Raw genomic sequence first — 18,348 nt, forward strand, 5'->3', positions numbered from 1 at the left:
TTATATTAATAATTAATTTAATAGCTAATTTTAGTATATACTAAATATAATCTCTTTTCGAACGAGCACTGGATTTAAGGCTTATTTGGATGAGCTTCTAAGAAAATATTTTTTTTCGAGTTATCTTTTTTTTTTTTAAAAGATCTTATGGAGAAGTAAAAGTAATTTTATATTTGGATATCTCATGCAAAAAAATCTTTTTATCTATTAATTATGTTTGGGTATAACAATATAAAAGTACTTTTTTGTTTATTTATTGCATGAAAAATATCTTTTTTTTAAAAAAAAAGATCTTTAAAAAAAAAAGATGTAAATTACAACTTCTCAAAAAAATATTTTTTTTTTTATTTTTCTAGTGCTTTTACTTTTATTACTAGAAATTTGCCAAACATACTAAAAAAAAAAAAAAAAAGATTTTTTTTCAACAAAATAATGACGCCCAAACAAGCACGGGTATTTGGTTGCAAAATGTTCAACCATTCATGGTTTCATGCATCCATAGTATTTCACTATTTCTATATAACGACGGGGACGAGCTTAACCTATGATGCACGGACACTGACACGGACACGGGACACGACACTACACGGGACACGCCGACACACAAATTTTAAAATCTTACATGATACGGGGACACGCATATATATAAAATATAAAGTATTTTTTAGATAAATTGTAATGATATTTTGATATTTTATTGATATTAAAATATAAAATAAAATTTTTAATTATTTTTAATGTCTTATTTTAATTATATCAAGTATTTAAAATATTTTTTGTTTTAATAAATAATAATATATACTATATCTAAATTTATTTTAAGAATATATGTTAAGAATAAGACTGGACACGCGGACACGTGATGGTATTTAGGTGTGTTCAGGCGTGTTCGAAGAAGAATTTTTTATTTTTTATTAAGACATGATTGGACACAGCAGACACGCGTGTCGAACGAGTGTCGGTGAGTGTCGTGTCCGAAATGTGTTTGACACGTGGACACGATAACTCAGCGAAGTGTCCGTGCTTCATAGGGCTTAACAGTACTTTATAAGTTATAACCAAGGCTTGTTCCCTCTGCGTGCAGGTAACAGGAACTGCGTTCCAATTTGCGTGCAAAGGAACGCCCAACACATGGCTAAGGCACACAGTTCCCTTCGCCTTTGCCAAACCACAAAAATAGTTAAAATACAAAAGTGCATATAAATTTAGTTTCGGATAATCTGAGCGCTAAAGACCTTCACCACATCAGATGAACGGCTCATAGAACACCACGTGGACAATAATCCTGTCCACATAGCGAACCGGGAAAGGACCCTATGAAAATCTGGAAAATTCACAAAACTTGCAGCCCTCCTCCACGTAAATAACATGTGGTCCCTCGTACAAAAACCATGCTATTAATCAACGAGCTATCAGCTATGGTACCATCTCACTATTCTTTCATAGCTTGAATTCAACAAGTAAATAGATGCTTAGACTAAATCTTCACTGCTCTCAACTTCCAATTCCAAATGCAAGACAAGTCAGACCAGGAAGCAGCTATGGCTCGTTGATTATTCATAATCACAAAATTTCAAGCTTTTCTCGTCGGGTTTCCATCAAGGTCAAGGCCATAAAGGATGAGATGGATGGGGAAGCAAGTGGCTCTTCTGGACGTAGCTGGGATCCTGGCTTGGAAATTGAGGTCCCTTTTGAGCAGAGACCGGTACGTTTAAGACACTTGTGATATTATGGGAATAAATGTTTTCTTTGGGTATTACTCAGAACTCAACATGATATTCCAGAGTGTAAGGTTAATATCATTGCTGAACCTATTAAATAATAGGTGAATGAGTACTCTTCTCTGAAGGATGGAATCCTGTATTCATGGGGTGAACTGGGTCCAGGATCCTTCTTTCTTCGCCTTGGAGGCCTCTGGTTGGTAGTATTCACAGTTCTTGGAGTGCCAGTTGCAGCTGCAAGCTTTAATCCTTCAAGAGTAAGGAAGTCAAATTTATGTGTGCATAAGTTTTGGGACATTTAGTAATCAAAGTAGTCAACAGAAATGTTGATACATTCTCACAAGAGTACATGTGACTGTCAGCTGCACACTAGCACAAAAATATTTTTCTTATATAAAATTTCCTTCAGCCGGTGTTAATGTGTCACTACCTTGCAGGAGCCTCTAAGATTCATACTTGCTGCTGGAACAGGATCACTTTTCATTGTATCTTTGATTGTCTTGAGGATTTACCTGGTGCGTTTGAACGTCGAATTCTTCTTTCTGTTCTGCGTACCATAATAATTTCATTATTGGGGACTGGTTAAGTAAGGCAAAGAATTCAAAAAAAAAAAAAAAAAAAATTGTCAATTGTAAGACACAATGGATTCAAAGTTTAGCTTGGTTGGAGCTCCCTCTTGTAGTCATGCATGACCTTTATGTTGTTTGCCTCAGATGCAATAGAACAAGTTTTAAACTACCATGCCAATGATTAAGTTCCTGAGCCATTTCTGCACATTCAAACTTAAATCACTGCTGCAGTCAAATAATTTGAATTACAATGCAGGGATGGAGTTATGTTGGAGATAGACTTCTATCTGCGGTCATTCCGTATGAAGAAAGTGGATGGTATGATGGACAGATGTGGGCCAAGCCACCTGAGGTTTGCCTCTATTTTTATGTGAAGAATGCTTGCATAAATGCTAATCCAACATAAACCTAACACTTAACGTACACTCATAATACAGTAATGGAACCCAAAATAAAATGCATGCGCCATGAGTAAAACTCGCGATGTATAAATTTATTTTGAGATGTTATATACATCATATCCATCCAAAAATCTCCTCTTTTATGCAAGCTTCCTTTGCCTGGTAGTGAGAAGAGTAGTTCAAAGGAATCCAAACCATATTCAATACAATATACGCGACCAAAAAAGTAGCTTTAAATGAATACAAGGAAGCCAATTTTAGAGGTGGATTGCAATTTGGAACTTTGTTACCTAAGATACACTCAAGCAGTATGTTCAAAGTAAAAGAATATAAAGGATATGGAAGCTGTGACATGCTTCATTTCTCTCATTTCAGGCACTTATAACTGAAAAGTTAGCTTTATTTGCAGATCCTAGCTCGTGATAGATTGTTGGGCTCTTACAAGGTACTAAACACTACATCAATTAATTATGCAGGAAAATCTTGGATGCAAGCTAGAAAACATTATATTGATTTCTTGCAGCATGATTCACATATAATCGATGTTTTCAGGTTAAACCAGTTGTTCAACTGCTCAAGCAAACTCTAGTTGGAACAGGAGCATTACTTGTTACTGGAGTTATGCTATTTATCTTTGCTACACCAGTGCAGGACTTTTTCCAAACTACCTTTACCACGGTAGGAAAGAAATCAAACGCACAAGCTCCCAAAGTTAACACAAAGTATAACTTAAGGTAAGGAAAGACACAGAAACAGAGAAACATATGCATTATCTTCAATTTTTCCCCCCTTGTCTCATTGCAATATTATAATGTATGTTGTAGAAAGGAGGAGTTGCTTAAATTGCCTGTAGAGGTGATGGCTGATGATGATCTCGCAGCAGCTGCTGCAGAGGCTGCTGATGGAAGACCAGTCTATTGCAGGGATAGATATTACCGAGCATTAGCAGGAGGCCAGTATTGCAAATGGGAGGATCTGCTCAAGGATTAAGAAAGATGAATGTGTAACTAAATTCATTTAGTTAGAGTACCGTTTGTAGTGACTCTTTGGCCAAAGTTTTATGCTATTTAGTAAGAAACCATTTGAAAAGATGTTCAAAGCGATGAGAGCAAACAAACCCAGAAATATATTGAAGAAATATTAAATCATACCGAGGTATAATGTGATCATATGAAATTACAGGTCATATTTCTAATTGCATATAATGAATATTAATTTAAGAATAAAAAATGTGAACCAGAAAACATACTTGAAAATATACAGATACACAAGTACAAGCCCCGCTTGGACAATTCTGCAAGCATGAGAAGATTGTTCTTGATATGCCGTGAGTTATGGTAGCTAAGTCGATCTGAGGAGAGTGCTGCTCTAATGACAATTGATTCCAGTGCAGGGGACAAATTCATTGCAAAGCAAAACTATTTGCTTCCATTATACTGATCTAACCAACTAGAAACATTGAATGATATTCATTTGCAAAGATTCCGATTGCAGCTCATTTTTGAGGAAAAGGAAAAACAGATGACATGTTTTTCACGTTCAATGTCAAGCAAAATAGCTCAAGCATGATATGAATTCCTCAAATATTGAAAGAGCACCCATCAAGCAGTCCTTGATCCAATGATTTCACGAACTAGAGATCAGTGAAGCTCTGTTGCTTTGTCCCAAATTGGTGTATCAATAGAGTATAATAAAATGGTTGATTGTGCGATAGGCCCAATATACCATATTAAACAAGTTTCCTACACCAATGAAGAATTTTGAACATTTGTGCTCCAACAACATGCCTGAAGGTCTTCTTGTTTGCTTTGGCATATTCAATATCGAGTGTCCGATATGCAAGAGCAAACAAATACATAGCTGGATGAAGTCTTCTGCATATTGCATATTGCATAATCAACAATCAATACACTCCATTGGCAAGTACTTGGTTAGGACACAATTCTGAAAACTCAAAAAGTGTGGTTAACAAAGATGAGACGAGATACTTGATTTCCATCAACTGGCATATTTGACTCCCAGGAAAATAACAAACGATTCCCCCAAGATAGTACTACTATTTGTATATCATTAATAGCCATTCCGTAATCAACACCACACATTTTTTAAAGCAGTACAATTGATACAGTTAAATAATTCTCCCAAAAGTTAAAAGACAAGAAATATCAGTTAACTTACCTGTCAGCTTGCTCGCCATTGTCCAAGCCATCCCACAACCTTTGTGATGGTATTGTATGACCCTTCTTATCTTTACCATATGTTTCAACATACCAACCCCCTATGTCATGGAAGCCAGAGCGAGGTTCAAATAGCCAAAACCTGTATAACTGAAGACTTAAAATTAGTAAAAACGTATTACAAGCAGGAATGAGAGAGCAGCAGATAATTATGCATAAAAGTTGCCAAATTTCACACAGAAAATTAGAATATTACAGTATATTTTTCAGTTAGAAGCACTACAGAGTACAGAAGAAAATTTTTCTCAGCAAAATATCTACATAATATAGCATCATCAGAAAATTTTACATATGCTCATGGTTCTTTCAACTTAAAATGTACAATAATAACATTTTAGAAAAAATTGAAAGTTGAAAATGACATGGGTTAGTTCAACTGTTCTAAACTGTTTAACCTTTCAATAAACTGTATGAATGTTGACAGCGTTATAGAACAATCTAATAGCAATACGATCAACATTGAAAACAAAATAAAATAAAGATCAGTAATCTAGCCACGAGAAGATTGGTATGCATGATAAAGTCACATGTTCTGACAAAGAAAGTGATCAACACAGCATATGTTATGATGTTCACCAGCAAATATTACAGAAAGATGCCAGAGCTTTACTTGCTTGGTGGTAAACGTGCCCTAGTGCATCTACACTCACAAAGTGAAACTCTGTCACCGATTTCATACCAGTGCATATGCTTCACCTGAAAATTGTCATAAACAACATTTGTTGATTTATAGCATCCTGCTATACCAAGTTATTCATAATAAGACATTTGAAGCAGTAACCTGAAACCTAGACGATTCTTATCATATTAAGACTATAAGCAAAGAGGACTTGGTCCTTATGACAAGTAAAATCCCCTTTTAAGTTCTAACCGTTTAACCAACAAGTGCATGGAATAGCAAATTTACATACCAGCAATGTTCTATGTTTCATGATTGCATGGGTCTTGTCACCATTGCTGTTGTAGACATAACAACAACCTTCATCTGGGGTGCTCCCAATTCCAGATATGGTTCCCAAATGAATTCTGCTTCCAACTGCACCATTGGCCAAGTAATGTTCTGGAAAGTCGCCACTGATATATTTTGGATCTTCATCCGAATTAAGGAAAACGTGAATGTGATCTTCAACATCTTTCTGCAACCCACCAGAATAACATCTAGGTAGGTCCCGGGTTGCTGTAGCAATCACTCTGCCGGAGACGTGCAATTCTAGATCTCTATATGCATCCGATACACTATTTGAAATGTTAGAAGTTTGAATTCGATGTGTCCCAAAATCCTCTTGCCTTTCTGCATTGATGTGAAATTTCTTCATCGTAGATTGGCACAGGTCAGAATCTAAGGATCTGAAAGAAATTAACTTCTCATTTTTCGTAGATGATATCTCCGGAATCTTCTCAACTAGGCAAACCATCCCGAAAAGATCCCGGCCGGAAACCAAGTGCAAAACCTCAGGAGTTTCATGAGAGGACCTTTCCTCAGCCTCAAAGCAGTCAGGAAAAAGCTCCATAGGCATAGAATCAATTTCAGGACCATAATATGCTGCATGAATAGCTGAATAGAAATCTCTCTCAAGCACATCAAAGTAGCCTGTTCCAACAGCCACCTTCTTCTCTGACAAAATATCATTTATAGTTAATCTGTACCACTTCAACCATTCAACAACTTCCATCTCCTTGAAAGTATTAGCATGGGATTTGTAAATGTGCAATTTTGAACCCTGTTGGGAATGCCTCTGTATGAGCCTTCTCTGGGACAACAAATACATGTCATAATGGGTTCTCTTCCGAGAATCTGAAAGAATCTGCAAAGAATCACAGATTATTCAGTTAATTAAAGTTCCCTCCAAACCATAGAAAAAAAAACCCCATGGTAGAAACCCATTGAGACTCTATATTATGATCTGCAAACAGTTTCAAGCTATGCAGTAGGTGTTACTAAACACCAAGTATAAGAGCATGCGCAGCATATCCAGTACCAATGCGAGCAGGAGAAAACGAAAAAGCAAATCAATGAGAACAAAGTTATACATTCAAACTTTGGACATTAAAAGCTATCAAAGTTAAAATATACAGTCAGGCTTCGCAACATCCTTCAAAGGAAGCAGTATTACAATATCACTATTCAGGTAAGCTTCTCCGAGCTCATTGTTCCATTTTGACAGTCTCTCTTGTAACTTAGAACTGGTTAATCATGTTATCCAACCATAGTCTATGAAAATTTGAATGATTATTATGCCAACTTATTCCAATTTTACAGTCGCTAATCGTTAACGATATCAACTAACTTCTATAATGGATCTTTATTTTTAATATTTCCTTTTCCTTTTCCTTTTCACTACAAATAATTGAGACTTCAGCACAATTTCACAAATTTCAGAACCTAAATAATTATTTCATGAACCAAATTTTATTTCTCTGTCTCCATCTAAGTCCAAATTCAAGCTATCTAAACGAAAACAATGATAGTCCTGAGTAGGATTCGCACCCACCTCATATGCAGCCAGGATTTGCACGAATCGGCGAGACTCAGCGGAATCGTTCCTTGACTCAGCAAGGTCCGGGTGAGTCTCTTTCGCTAATTTGTGAAACGACGCTTTGATCTCAGCGAAGGAGCTGGTCTCCGACACTCCTAGCAGCTCGTACGCGTTCTCCGCGGGGAATTCTTCCCAAGAAGATTCAGATGCACTACTGAACCGATGGTATCTGCAACAACGACACAGAAATACGACGTCGTAGGGCGTTATAGTGGCGCCGTTTTGTGTTATCGATATCAAAGAAATTGGGCTCCGGTGATGGAATCCTATGACCGTGCTGTACCCGGCGAGATACACCATAGTTTTTAGCGTTTTATTGTAGTGTAACAAGAGAGAGAATAGAACACGGGGAGAACTGAGGGAAGTGGATGATGGAGAATATAGTCCTAACTCCTAACGAAGTTTTCTCAACACTCCCCCTCACCCATGCTGAATGCTGAACCGAGCGTTTACGTGTCGTGTCCTTATCGAGTTAAATTTTTCAAACCAATACACGTGGTTGCCAATTGAGAATCCAGTTTTTTTCTTTCTTTCTTTTTTTTTTTTTTATGAAATTCTTACAGAGATTTGAGAATTGAGATGGTGGCCTGGTTTTTCATTTTTCCACAATTTAATTCCCTGACTTAAAGATTATTAGCAAAAAATGTATTTATTTCGATAATTATGTAATTTATTTAAATTAAATTGCACTTCATTTAAGTATATCCGATTCTAATTTGAGTTGCTGAGCTAAAAATTGTGGAATTGAACCATGAATTTCATTCTTTTTCGTTCCACTGAAAACAGAACTTATCAAACTTGTCCCATCATCCTATATAAGCTTGGTTTTCACCTGGACATGCAATTTTGAAATTCTCTTGCACTTCTTAAAACTCCATGCATAAATCATTTTTCTTTATCACGTTAATGCTATTGCACTTCTTCCAACTCTGTCACCTTTTCACTGATGTTATAATGTTAAATCATATATATGTAGCGAACACGAGACACACAAAACCACATTAAAGTATTAATTTTAAGCACTTAAGCCCAACACGACTGAAGTAATCACTGTTGAGAATGAAAACTATATCTCTTAGTAATTGTATAAAGAAAATCTATAGATACTGCTTTTAAGGCACTCCCTGGCGATTTACGGCTTCAGTGGCTGAGAGCTCGGCCTCGGAAGAAACAGCAGCACCTGAGGGAGTGGGTGCATCAGTGGCGCCAGCTCCACGACCTGGCTTGGGTTCTTGATGGCCTTCAGTGCCATAACCCTTACGCTTATAGTCTTCCAAATCCTTATATTTCACGTAGGGACTGTCCTCCATTGGAAGAAGCTCTTCCGTGCTGCTGCTTTCCTTAGCTGATTCGTTATTTTGAGTCTTTTTCTCTCTGTTTTCTTCCTTATTCTCCATGTTCGTTTTACTACTTGCTGAGCCTCTTCTGCTCGGTTGTTGCATTATATATTGTAAGGCTTTGTTTTTCCTTTAGCGATGCTTTTGGCACCTGGAACACACGTGGTGCTCCAATAGAGATTTCCGGAAGCGTGGCTACTTTCTCTTTGGAAGAAGCTAGAATTTAGAAGCTTAATATTAGTATTAATATTAATTAATTAATAGGTGCAAGGAAAGGCACCAATACCAATCGACGGGTAAGGAGAATTATAATAGACCGCCATTGCCCACTTGACAACGCTGCAGCACTAAAGGTCTCATCATCGCTTTTGAGATAGGAGAGTTGGGCACTTTGCCAAGAGACTGGCGTCAAAGGCAACTCCGTTACTCCACCACCGGTTGGACCAAATATATATGGGTTAGTGTCAACGGCACCCAGCCCTTCCTTGACTCGTTCACTGTTTGTCTCTGCCCGTGAGCATGGCCAAATAACAAAATAGAAGGAACGCGCCCAAAAATGAAAGAAAGGGACGTATAGACTATAGCCCAAAGCATGACCCAGAAAAAAAAAAAAAAAAGACTGCAATGCAACGAAGAGAGGACAACTTGGGTTGATCGAATGATCAGCTCATTCGTCTGTTTAAGTAAGTGTTGGGAGTTCGAATTCCGTCTTGTGCATGCAGTAATTTATTAGCCAACAACAAATCTATAAATGAACTCAAATCTACCATGGATTAGTCTTTAACTAGGAGGCAAATAAAAAATGAATTAGGAGTGTGAAACGGACCAGTACTATTCATTAGGCCCAACCAATTATTTTGGGTTAAAGGAGCTGGACAAGTTATTGTTTGAAATAGCTGTTCAGTTCATCTAGAGAAGTCTGTTTATTATTTTTTTTTTCTGAATAGCATTTTATTCGTAGCGAATTAATCTTGATATTGGGAGAAAGAAAAAACGGAGACAATTTTAATTTTAAAATAAAATAATAAATTCTAAAAAAATTTATTTTTTGCCAACTTTCTTGCTTTTTTAATATATTATTAGTTTAGAATTAGAGATATTTGAATCGCATTGTCAAAGATATCAATTTTTGCCTTTATATATTGAGCTAACTTATTTCTGCGGCCAAAAGAAATATGTGCTCGATTGGATTATTTTATTTTTAAAAAATATTTTTATATATTTATAAAATATTATTATAAAAAAATTTAAAAAATAAAGTTTTAAGAAGATCTTAATGAATTGTCTACTAATTAAATATTTCTTAAATTTCCATCTAAACACAATTATTTTTCTAATAGAAAAATCTCAAAAAAAAAAAAAAATTTAAAAGTACTTCTATTCAAAAGGCAATCTAAAATTTATCCATTTACTTCTTTAAAAACAAAAGCAGAAATTGAAATGAACGTGGGAAAATATTTTTTATTCAGGTATATATGTATAAGTTTCTTTGCAAGTTTTGGAAGGATAGGCATGCTGTCTACCCTTTTATTTTGGCACTTTGAGATAATGAAAAAAATTTGATAAAGTTTGTCCATATTGTTTGGAATAGGTTTTTGTGTAAAACTATATTTTCCAAGCGAGAAAGACTAGAGGCCAGCACTTTTATTAAAATCTGGACAACATTTAACTAATAAATGAAAAATGAGTAATCCTATACTATTGGATGAAATCTCATACAATTAAAAATATTAATAATAATTAATTAATGGCTACAAATCAAAAAACTTGCTGACCCGTATCCCTCATCTTTTTCAAACAAGCAAGAAAACACAAGTATTGTGATGATATAAAAAGGACAGAAGCTTTGTCTACCACCTTTATGACAAGGTTTGGGAACATAACCATGTGTCATGTGTGGTTGTGTACTATAGATTCAGATTTCAACCCAATCCTCAAATTTACCTCGGTATATAGATACTATTTTGGTCACAAATTTGCTTAAGTACGTTTCAGTCAGATCTTCAAACAGATGTAATGATGTAACGTATAACTAGAACCTATCACCGTTAAGTAATTTGTTGCTTTCTTTTAATGATTCATTATCTCCTTGTCAATGGACTTTGATTTGGAAAGACAGAGAAGTGTTGTTTGAAGCTGTTGTATATAGTAATTTTGATATGGTTTTTACTCTAACTTTTGGCGTGCAATCTCTGTTTTTCAATTTCAATAGCTGAAATTGTCCCCACCACCCTGGTTGTGAAGCATGCAAGGCAATTCATCGAGAAGAATGGCATAAAAAGCGACCTTAGATGCGTATTGGTTCTAGTAGTGGCCGGCCATAAAAGTTCTCTGTTCCTTTCTTCACCCATCAAACAAGGAAAAGATCAAAACACATTATTTTTTGGTTTCCTCCTATGCAATGCACCGAATGATCACTTCACTTCACTTCTCTGTTTTAATTTCTCGCTTTAGTGTTTGTCACTACTTCACTTTTATATATGCTCTTCACATTCCATATTTCTCTGTTACAACTACTCCACCATCTTTTTCGAAAAATATTAGCTGATCAACACTTTTTTCTTAATTTTATCTTATATTTAAATTAACATTAACTAACTCGCTGTCTTTCTACACTAAAAATATTGGCCCCTTAATATTATTTTGCTTCACGGATATCTTTATATTTATATCTTCATTTCACATTCTCGTCATAAGATCATATTCTTACAAGAAACTTATCGCTTAATTCCCACCTTCCTTTCTCATCCGAACTCTTTGAGTTTGAAATGGCCACAAACATTTGGCATGCGAAATGGAAACAAGTGGAAGAAAACGATCAGGACGAAGATGAAGATGAAGAACTGGAAGCATTGTCACTTTGTGATCTTCCGGTGAATTCAATCGAACAAGAAGATCTGCCAAGAAAACCACCAGCTTCTCAGATAAGCGAAACTAGAGAAGCGGAATTCGATTTCTGCTCATGGGGTGGCCCGGTAGAAATGTGTTCAGCAGATGAAGTTTTCTTCCAAGGCCAAATGCTCCCATTGTGTGTCTCATCAAAATCCACCACTTCCCAGCGTTATGGCCAGAAACATGAGTGGCTATTTGAATCAAGGTCAGAATCCATGGACCATTTTTCTTCAAGCGAGTTTCATAGCAGTAGCAGTAGAAGCAGCAGTTTAAGAAGTCAAAACTCATGTAGTAGCACCAGCTCCACCACCATCACCACAAGAACAACAAGAACTTCTAATGCTAGAAGAGAAGTTCGTGGTCATCATTTTTACACGCATCATCCAAGTCCCAAACCTCAGTTGAAAGCAAATATTACAAGACAAGGAAGCTTTGGTAATAATCATGGTAGAAAGTCGTCATCAGCATGGGATATTTTCCGTCTAGGTGTGGTTCCTGCACCTGAGATAGGTTTACAAGATATTAAGGTTCGTAGTACCAACAATGTTAATAGCAAAAATTATAGTAACTTCAATTTCAATTTCAACGCTAATGTCGCCACTACCAATAATAGTGTTGAAATGAGTAACAACATTAGCGGAAAGAGCAAGAACGTTTTGAAGCAGTTTATGAACAAAGGTAGTGGTTTATTCAGTGGTTGTAAGTGCTCATCAATTGAAACGGTTGAGGCGGACATTGCTATGATTGGTGGTCACACAAAAAAGTCAAATGAGACAGAGGGCACAGTGCACGCCATGAAAGAAAAAGTGGTGGAACAAAAGAGGCAGAACAGTAGGGTAAAGCAGGGAAAGAAGGGTGTGCCACGTCATCATCAAAGCTTTGAATGGATGAAGGGGCTTTTAAATAATACGAAGTATCACGATGAGGAGGCTTTGTTATCATCAAGCTCATGAATTGTTGTGTCATTGTGTGATTATTGGTCGCACTTTGTGTTTAATAGATAGATTAGAATTAGATTGCCTTTCTTTATTAGCTTTGGAATTATGATATTGGAGTAGAGGATCTGTGAAATCATAGTCAGAATTTTTTACATTGCTCGTGAGAAATGAGGCTGTAAAACGAATTATATCAGTATCATTCCTTTAAGAGATTGAATTGCTTTTGTTAAGATATATTTATGTCATGGGGTTTGTGGTGATTGGCTATTTTGGATTGATTTAAGGAATTTGTTAGGTAGATAATGACTTTTGTGAATAACGTGAACAATTGATTCTAAAATTAGTTCAGTAGAAATACACTATATCCCAATTTATCCACCTAAATCTTAATATTAGGATAACCATTCGTACACCTAGATCTAGTGAATTGAACATCCGATATATCTATTGTTCATATTATTTAGTATTTTTATTATCTATCTATAATTTTTCTTGATTTAAAATTTTTGTTCACAGGATTTGGCAGCGTTTGGGTTGCCCCTTGTGACATCTCTTTCAAAGAGAACTATTTCTACCTTAACAGCTAATTTTTTAAACATGTTAAATATGCACTAAAATTAATTATTAATACAAAATACTGAAATGTTAAATATATATTAAAAATAAATTTAAAAAAATATTAGAGAATAATTAGAATTTATTATTTTTTTTATTATTAATCAGTCATTAATATTAAAATAAAATATGTTATTAGATTACTAAACTAAAAAAATTAAACTAAAAAAATTAAATTAATGACTAAATAATAATAAAAATAATAAATTTTAATACTTTTTTTAATATTTTTTATAGATTAAATTAGATATATATTTGTATATAAAGATATAATAATTAATTAAAAATTTATATATTATGTGCACATAATATTTTTAATTTTTAAATATTATTATTAAATAAAAATAAAAAATATTATTTATATACTAAAAATAAAATTGAGATTAAGTATCAACAAACATCTCTTTGGAGTTTTGAAGTGCATAAAACAGTACAATATTTTGTGGAACTGGTCTAACTGTATATTCACTGAAGTCCGCACCTCAGCCTAGTGATTCCCGCAACAAGTCTTGAGGATAATTCATTAACGTAATCTGATCATTACAGGTCGTGTTAATGCAGAAGAATACTTCTCATAATACGTACAAGGTTACAACTATCCTTGTCTTAACTCTCGAGAAACATTCAACTATCAATAAATTTCCAAGAAAACAAGATAAACGATAGCTGAATATAACAAGAAATAAGACAGGCAAGCGAGTCAATGGTCATAAATAATTTTGAAAGTAAGCCTCCATTGGTTGACCATTAAAGTCATCGTCATTTCCTATTGTTTCATTTTAAAAAGCCATAAAATCCATTGTCCCAGAAATGTGAAAAAGTCATGTATAAAATTTTGGAACACTCAAATAAATATGTTTAAAATCTTTTTTTTAAGATATTTTTTAGTAATTAAAATTTAATATATATAATTAATTAAATTGTGTTAATTTTATTAAAATTAGATCAGACAAATTAATTTGATCGAAAAAATGATTAATCAAATTTTGAACTAGTCTAAATTAATATTAATTTTTTTTGTAGAAAATAACTATAATATTCTTATTATAGAAAATAATTAAAATATTTCTATTATATATATATTAATTTTGAGAATCTTAAATTCTAGTCATTTACTTCTTGCTGTCATAGGTTAAGATTTAGAGTTTTCAAAATTAATATATATAATAGGAGTATTTTAATTATTTTCTATAATAAGAATATTATAGTTATTTTCTATAAAGAAAATAAATTTAGATTGGTTCAAGATTTTATTCACCATCTTTTTGATCAAATTAATTTGTTTAGCCTAATTTTGACAAAAATAGCACAGTTTAATTGATTATATATACTAAATTTTAATTACTAGAAAACATTAAAAAAACGTTTTAAACATCTTTATTTGAGTGGCCCCTAACATCTTATATATTTAGTTTTTTATTACTAAACTACTAATAACGTATATAAAAATAAAAAATATTAAGTGATTAATATTTTTTAATATTTATTTTATATATGAATCAATATTAATTAATTTTTTTACTTTTCTTACTAACAGTATGTTATCATTTTCTATAAAAAGATGAATTTAAATAATTACATCTTCTATCAATAATTAAAAAAAATATTAAATTGTATAGCCTTTTTAAATAATCAAATTTTTTAATCAAGACATTTTTTAGGGCTTGTTTGGATGAATTTTTAAAAAAATATAATTTTAAAATATCTTTTAAAAAAAAAGTAATTTTATGTTTTGATATCTTATGTAAAAAAATTTTTATTTATTAATTATGTTTGTGTATAATATTTTTTTTATTTATTATGTTAAAAATATTTTTTATTTTTTTAGTATTTTTATTTTTATTATTAAAAATTTGTCAAACACGTTAAAAAAATAAAAAGATATTTTTTATCAATTTAATATCACTCAAATAAACAGTAAATTTTTTGTGTTCTAGCCTCTAGAAATAGAAAATAATAAATATAATTTTAGTGTGATGAAGAAAAGTAATTTACACTTAGAACTAAATAAGAATTTTCCTAATCTTAATCATTTAATACAACGTATATATACATTTCTTGTAGATCCGTTTCATTTGAATTTTTTGATCTCATCACAAACACTAACCGCAAGCAATGCACTAATAAATGCAGCAAATGGTTTTCACTTATCAGCCCCTATTATTTCTTTTCACTTATTAACTTAAACAGCTAATTGTTGTCAAATCCTCCGTGGCACCATGTAACCCATTTCTTGCACCACAAGATTTTCTTCCCAAAAGATTTTTTTTTCTCTTTCTATTTTTATTTATTGGTGCACCCCTCTCCTCTACAGTCTCCTTTACTCCCTTTTCTACGTTCCAAAAGACAAAAATTCTACATTTTAACGCGGAATTCACACGTTAGTCAACATTTCCATTCACCAACAAACTTTTCTTTCGTCTTTATTCAGGCACCGTGGACCGGACACCACACACACACATACAGTGTGAAACATAAGAGGAAAACGAAAATTAAGGATGTTGGAGCTCTGTCGAAAACCGTTGATGTGCTTCTTCTCATGTGGACTAGGAGGAGGCAACTATGACGATGAGCTTCTATGGGACTTAGAGTTGAAGCCACACACCGCAGGTGAATATTCAATTGCTGTTGTTCAAGCCAATTCTTCTTTGGAAGACCAAGCACAGGTGTTTACTTCTCCCTTTGCAACTCTTGTTGGTGTTTATGATGGCCATGGTGGACCTGAAGCTTCTCGTTTCGTCACCAACCATCTCTTCTCCTTCATTCACAGTAAGACACTAATTCAATTATTCAATAGTATACTTCTATGATTTCATTGACTAATAGTTATATCAAATGAATTGAAATTACAATTGACACAGTAACACTCTATATATAAATGACTATGCTTTCTGGTATGTATGATACAATGAAACTCCATATATCAAAGACTATCCAACGTTTGATTTTTTTTTTTTAATGAATTGGCACGGAACTATGGAAATGAAATGACGATTATTGTTCTTGTTCGTGGCAGTGTTCTCTGCAGAGGATGGTGGGTTATCGGAGCAAGTGATAAAGAAAGCTTTCAGTGCAACTGAAGAGGAGTTCTTGCGTATGGTGAAGCAATCATGGATTTCGCAGCCACACATTGCTTCGGTGGGATCGTGTTGTATTCTTGGAGCAATTTCAAACGATGTTCTCTATGTTGCTAACCTTGGAGACTCGAGGGCAGTTCTCGGTCGCAAAGCATTCGGAGGAAACGAGGTTGGTTGCGGTCATAATGTGGTGGCAGAGCGTTTGTCCACGGATCATAATGTTGGAGTGGAGGAGGTGAGAAAGGAGGTTGAGGCTCTTCACCCTGATGATGATTATGTTGTGGTTAATGCTAATGGAGTTTGGAGAATCAAGGGGATTATTCAGGTACTTATATATTCTCTTCAATTTCATCCATCAATTGTTCAGCACGTTAAATTTGATTTTTCTTCCTTGGGTGCTCTGTTTCCCAATTGATTGAAAATGTATTAGTTTCAACTGATATCAGAATTTGTGTTCTGCTTTGCTTCGTAATCCTAAATGAGTGACTTGATCACTTAAATTGTTGTCTTTTAGCATCTGAGCTACAACTACAAGAGATCCTAAGAGCTAACAACCTATAAGATTCAACTGCACTATTTAAGTGACTTAGATTAACATATCACTATATCAGCATAACTCTCTTTTTTAAAAAAAAAAAAAAGAAAATGTTTCTTGGTACATTTGAGTATAAATGATCTTCTATGAATTATGTCTGTCTGTTCTATTCTGGCATCAGACAATTTTGCTCTTTATTCATTGTGATTTTTGTATTAATTTCATATAGATATAAGGAATGCATTCATTGTTTTAGCTTCTCTTAAATCGCCAAAGAATAAAATTTTCCAGAAAAAGTGACTATATATCGTGCGTTTGAGCCCAACATTTGGCTCCACTTTCCATGTTTTTGGGCCACGTCACACACCTTAGCACCCTGTTGCTTGTGGTAGCCCAGTGTGGTGGTGACACGGATCAATTATGTGATTCTATGGTGGACTCATGCTTATGAATGATCTTTGATATCAGATTTGTCTGCATTTTTGGACAACTCTTAGTGGAGTGCATAATTGGTTCCATGGAAGTTTCATGATCTGAATCTCTAGCCATAAGCCAGGCAATTTTTGCATGTGATAAAATTCAGAAGAAAAAAACCTCTTGTGCGAAAAATTACGTCACTTCTTCGAAATATACCCTTCTGGAATATGTGTTAAAATTTGAATTAGTTGCATAATTTCAGTATAAGAACAACCATGCTACACAAAATACACGTTAAAACTGTGAGAAACAACACATTTTTGTTAATTACTGCTTCAATCTGAATAGGTCTCAAGATCAATTGGAGATGTTTATCTAAAGAAGCCAGAGTTCGACAACAACTCTATAATGTTCCAGCAATGTGTGTCCCCGGTACCTTTAAAGAGAGCCGTGATGACGGCGGAGCCATCAATATTAGCTCGGAAGTTGAAGGCGGAGGATTTGTTTCTGATCTTCGCATCGGACGGACTTTGGGAGCAATTAACGGACAAAGAAGCCGTTGAAATCGTGTCTAGAAGTCCAAGAAAAGTAAGCACTCTGATAACTAACAAAGTCCCTTCCTTACTCCTTTAGTTTCTTTTTCTTTGTTATAAGTATTTGAAATTGCATATGCATTTGTAGGGGATAGCAAAAAGATTGGTGAGAGCTGCACTAGAAGCTGTTGCAAAGAAAAAAGAAATGAGATATGCGGATTTAAAGAAAATTGAGAAAGGTGTAAGGCGCCATTTCCATGATGATATTACAGTGATTGTTATATACCTTGATCACTCACAAAATTCTGTGAATGGTAGTAGGCCAAGACATCAAGGAATCTATGATTCTGTTAATGCTCCTGTAGATATCTACTCTATTAATGCAGATAGGTAATCTTGTAAAATTAATAAGCTAGAACTATAGTAATATATATTGGCTAAATTGTGCCCAAAAATTTGTGTCACATCAAATCTTGGGGTATCATTGGTTGGATTAATTATTGAGAAATTAGTGTAATTATGGAATGAGGTTGTGAGAA

At 34.1% G+C, this 18,348-nt stretch overlaps 4 protein-coding genes across 22 annotated transcripts; 3 read left to right on the forward strand and 1 right to left on the reverse strand.

The window, feature by feature from the left end:
* Positions 1-1,177: 1,177 nt before the first annotated feature.
* LOC112748415 (uncharacterized) lies at positions 1,178-8,050 on the reverse strand. 19 transcript variants are annotated; one of them, XM_072217598.1, is made up of 9 exons: positions 7,421-8,050; positions 5,840-6,733; positions 5,539-5,624; positions 4,870-5,018; positions 3,941-4,565; positions 3,539-3,666; positions 2,415-2,490; positions 2,152-2,263; positions 1,178-1,970 (listed from the first exon to the last, which is right to left on the reverse strand). In XM_072217598.1, the coding sequence occupies exons 1-4, from the start codon at positions 7,763-7,765 to the stop codon at positions 4,970-4,972; spliced, it is 1,374 nt and encodes a 457-aa protein (XP_072073699.1). In that variant the 5' UTR covers positions 7,766-8,050; the 3' UTR covers positions 1,178-1,970; positions 2,152-2,263; positions 2,415-2,490; positions 3,539-3,666; positions 3,941-4,565; positions 4,870-4,969. The 19 variants fall into 19 exon arrangements, with proteins under 19 accessions (XP_072073699.1, XP_072073698.1, XP_072073696.1 ...); XM_072217597.1 differs by having other exon boundaries at positions 2,152-2,268; XM_072217595.1 differs by having other exon boundaries at positions 4,870-5,010; positions 7,421-7,939.
* LOC112748416 (protein CONSERVED IN THE GREEN LINEAGE AND DIATOMS 27, chloroplastic) lies at positions 1,323-3,839 on the forward strand. Its single transcript, XM_025796654.3, has 7 exons — positions 1,323-1,705; positions 1,826-1,978; positions 2,159-2,236; positions 2,547-2,642; positions 3,101-3,136; positions 3,244-3,425; positions 3,516-3,839. The coding sequence occupies exons 1-7, from the start codon at positions 1,469-1,471 to the stop codon at positions 3,679-3,681; spliced, it is 948 nt and encodes a 315-aa protein (XP_025652439.1). The 5' UTR covers positions 1,323-1,468; the 3' UTR covers positions 3,682-3,839.
* Positions 8,051-11,179: 3,129 nt separating the features above from the next.
* Positions 11,180-12,862, forward strand: LOC112748418 (uncharacterized). The gene has a single exon (XM_025796656.3). It carries the CDS (start codon positions 11,571-11,573, stop codon positions 12,645-12,647), a length of 1,077 nt encoding a protein of 358 aa, XP_025652441.1. The 5' UTR covers positions 11,180-11,570; the 3' UTR covers positions 12,648-12,862.
* A 2,495-nt stretch (positions 12,863-15,357) lies between these two features.
* LOC112748419 (probable protein phosphatase 2C 63) lies at positions 15,358-18,348 on the forward strand. Its single transcript, XM_025796658.3, has 4 exons — positions 15,358-16,016; positions 16,264-16,649; positions 17,625-17,864; positions 17,958-18,348. Exons 1-4 carry the CDS (start codon positions 15,746-15,748, stop codon positions 18,201-18,203), a joined length of 1,143 nt encoding a protein of 380 aa, XP_025652443.1. The 5' UTR covers positions 15,358-15,745; the 3' UTR covers positions 18,204-18,348.

Source organism: Arachis hypogaea, chromosome 15 (assembly GCF_003086295.3).
Source record: "Arachis hypogaea cultivar Tifrunner chromosome 15, arahy.Tifrunner.gnm2.J5K5, whole genome shotgun sequence".
In the NCBI taxonomy this organism is placed as follows: Eukaryota; Viridiplantae; Streptophyta; class Magnoliopsida; order Fabales; family Fabaceae; genus Arachis; species Arachis hypogaea.

Excerpts from the sequence above, each read along its gene's own strand:
- LOC112748416 (XM_025796654.3), top strand. The coding sequence starts at position 1,469 with ATGCTTAGACTAAATCTTCACTGCTCTCAACTTCCAATTCCAAATGCA. Across the intron at positions 2,237-2,546 it reads TTGTCTTGAGGATTTACCTG|GGATGGAGTTATGTTGGAGA; the intron begins GTGCGTTTGAAC and ends ATTACAATGCAG. Across the intron at positions 3,137-3,243 it reads GATTGTTGGGCTCTTACAAG|GTTAAACCAGTTGTTCAACT; the intron begins GTACTAAACACT and ends CGATGTTTTCAG.
- LOC112748415 (XM_025796651.2), bottom strand. The coding sequence starts at position 7,765 with ATGGTGTATCTCGCCGGGTACAGCACGGTCATAGGATTCCATCACCGG. Across the intron at positions 5,625-5,839 it reads TGAAACATAGAACATTGCTG|GTGAAGCATATGCACTGGTA; the intron begins GTATGTAAATTT and ends GACAATTTTCAG. Across the intron at positions 5,011-5,538 it reads GCACGTTTACCACCAAGCAA|GTTTTGGCTATTTGAACCTC; the intron begins GTAAAGCTCTGG and ends TCAGTTATACAG.
- LOC112748419 (XM_025796658.3), top strand. The coding sequence starts at position 15,746 with ATGTTGGAGCTCTGTCGAAAACCGTTGATGTGCTTCTTCTCATGTGGA. Across the intron at positions 16,017-16,263 it reads TCTCTTCTCCTTCATTCACA|TGTTCTCTGCAGAGGATGGT; the intron begins GTAAGACACTAA and ends TGTTCGTGGCAG. Across the intron at positions 16,650-17,624 it reads GAATCAAGGGGATTATTCAG|GTCTCAAGATCAATTGGAGA; the intron begins GTACTTATATAT and ends CAATCTGAATAG.
- LOC112748418 (XM_025796656.3), top strand. The coding sequence starts at position 11,571 with ATGGCCACAAACATTTGGCATGCGAAATGGAAACAAGTGGAAGAAAAC.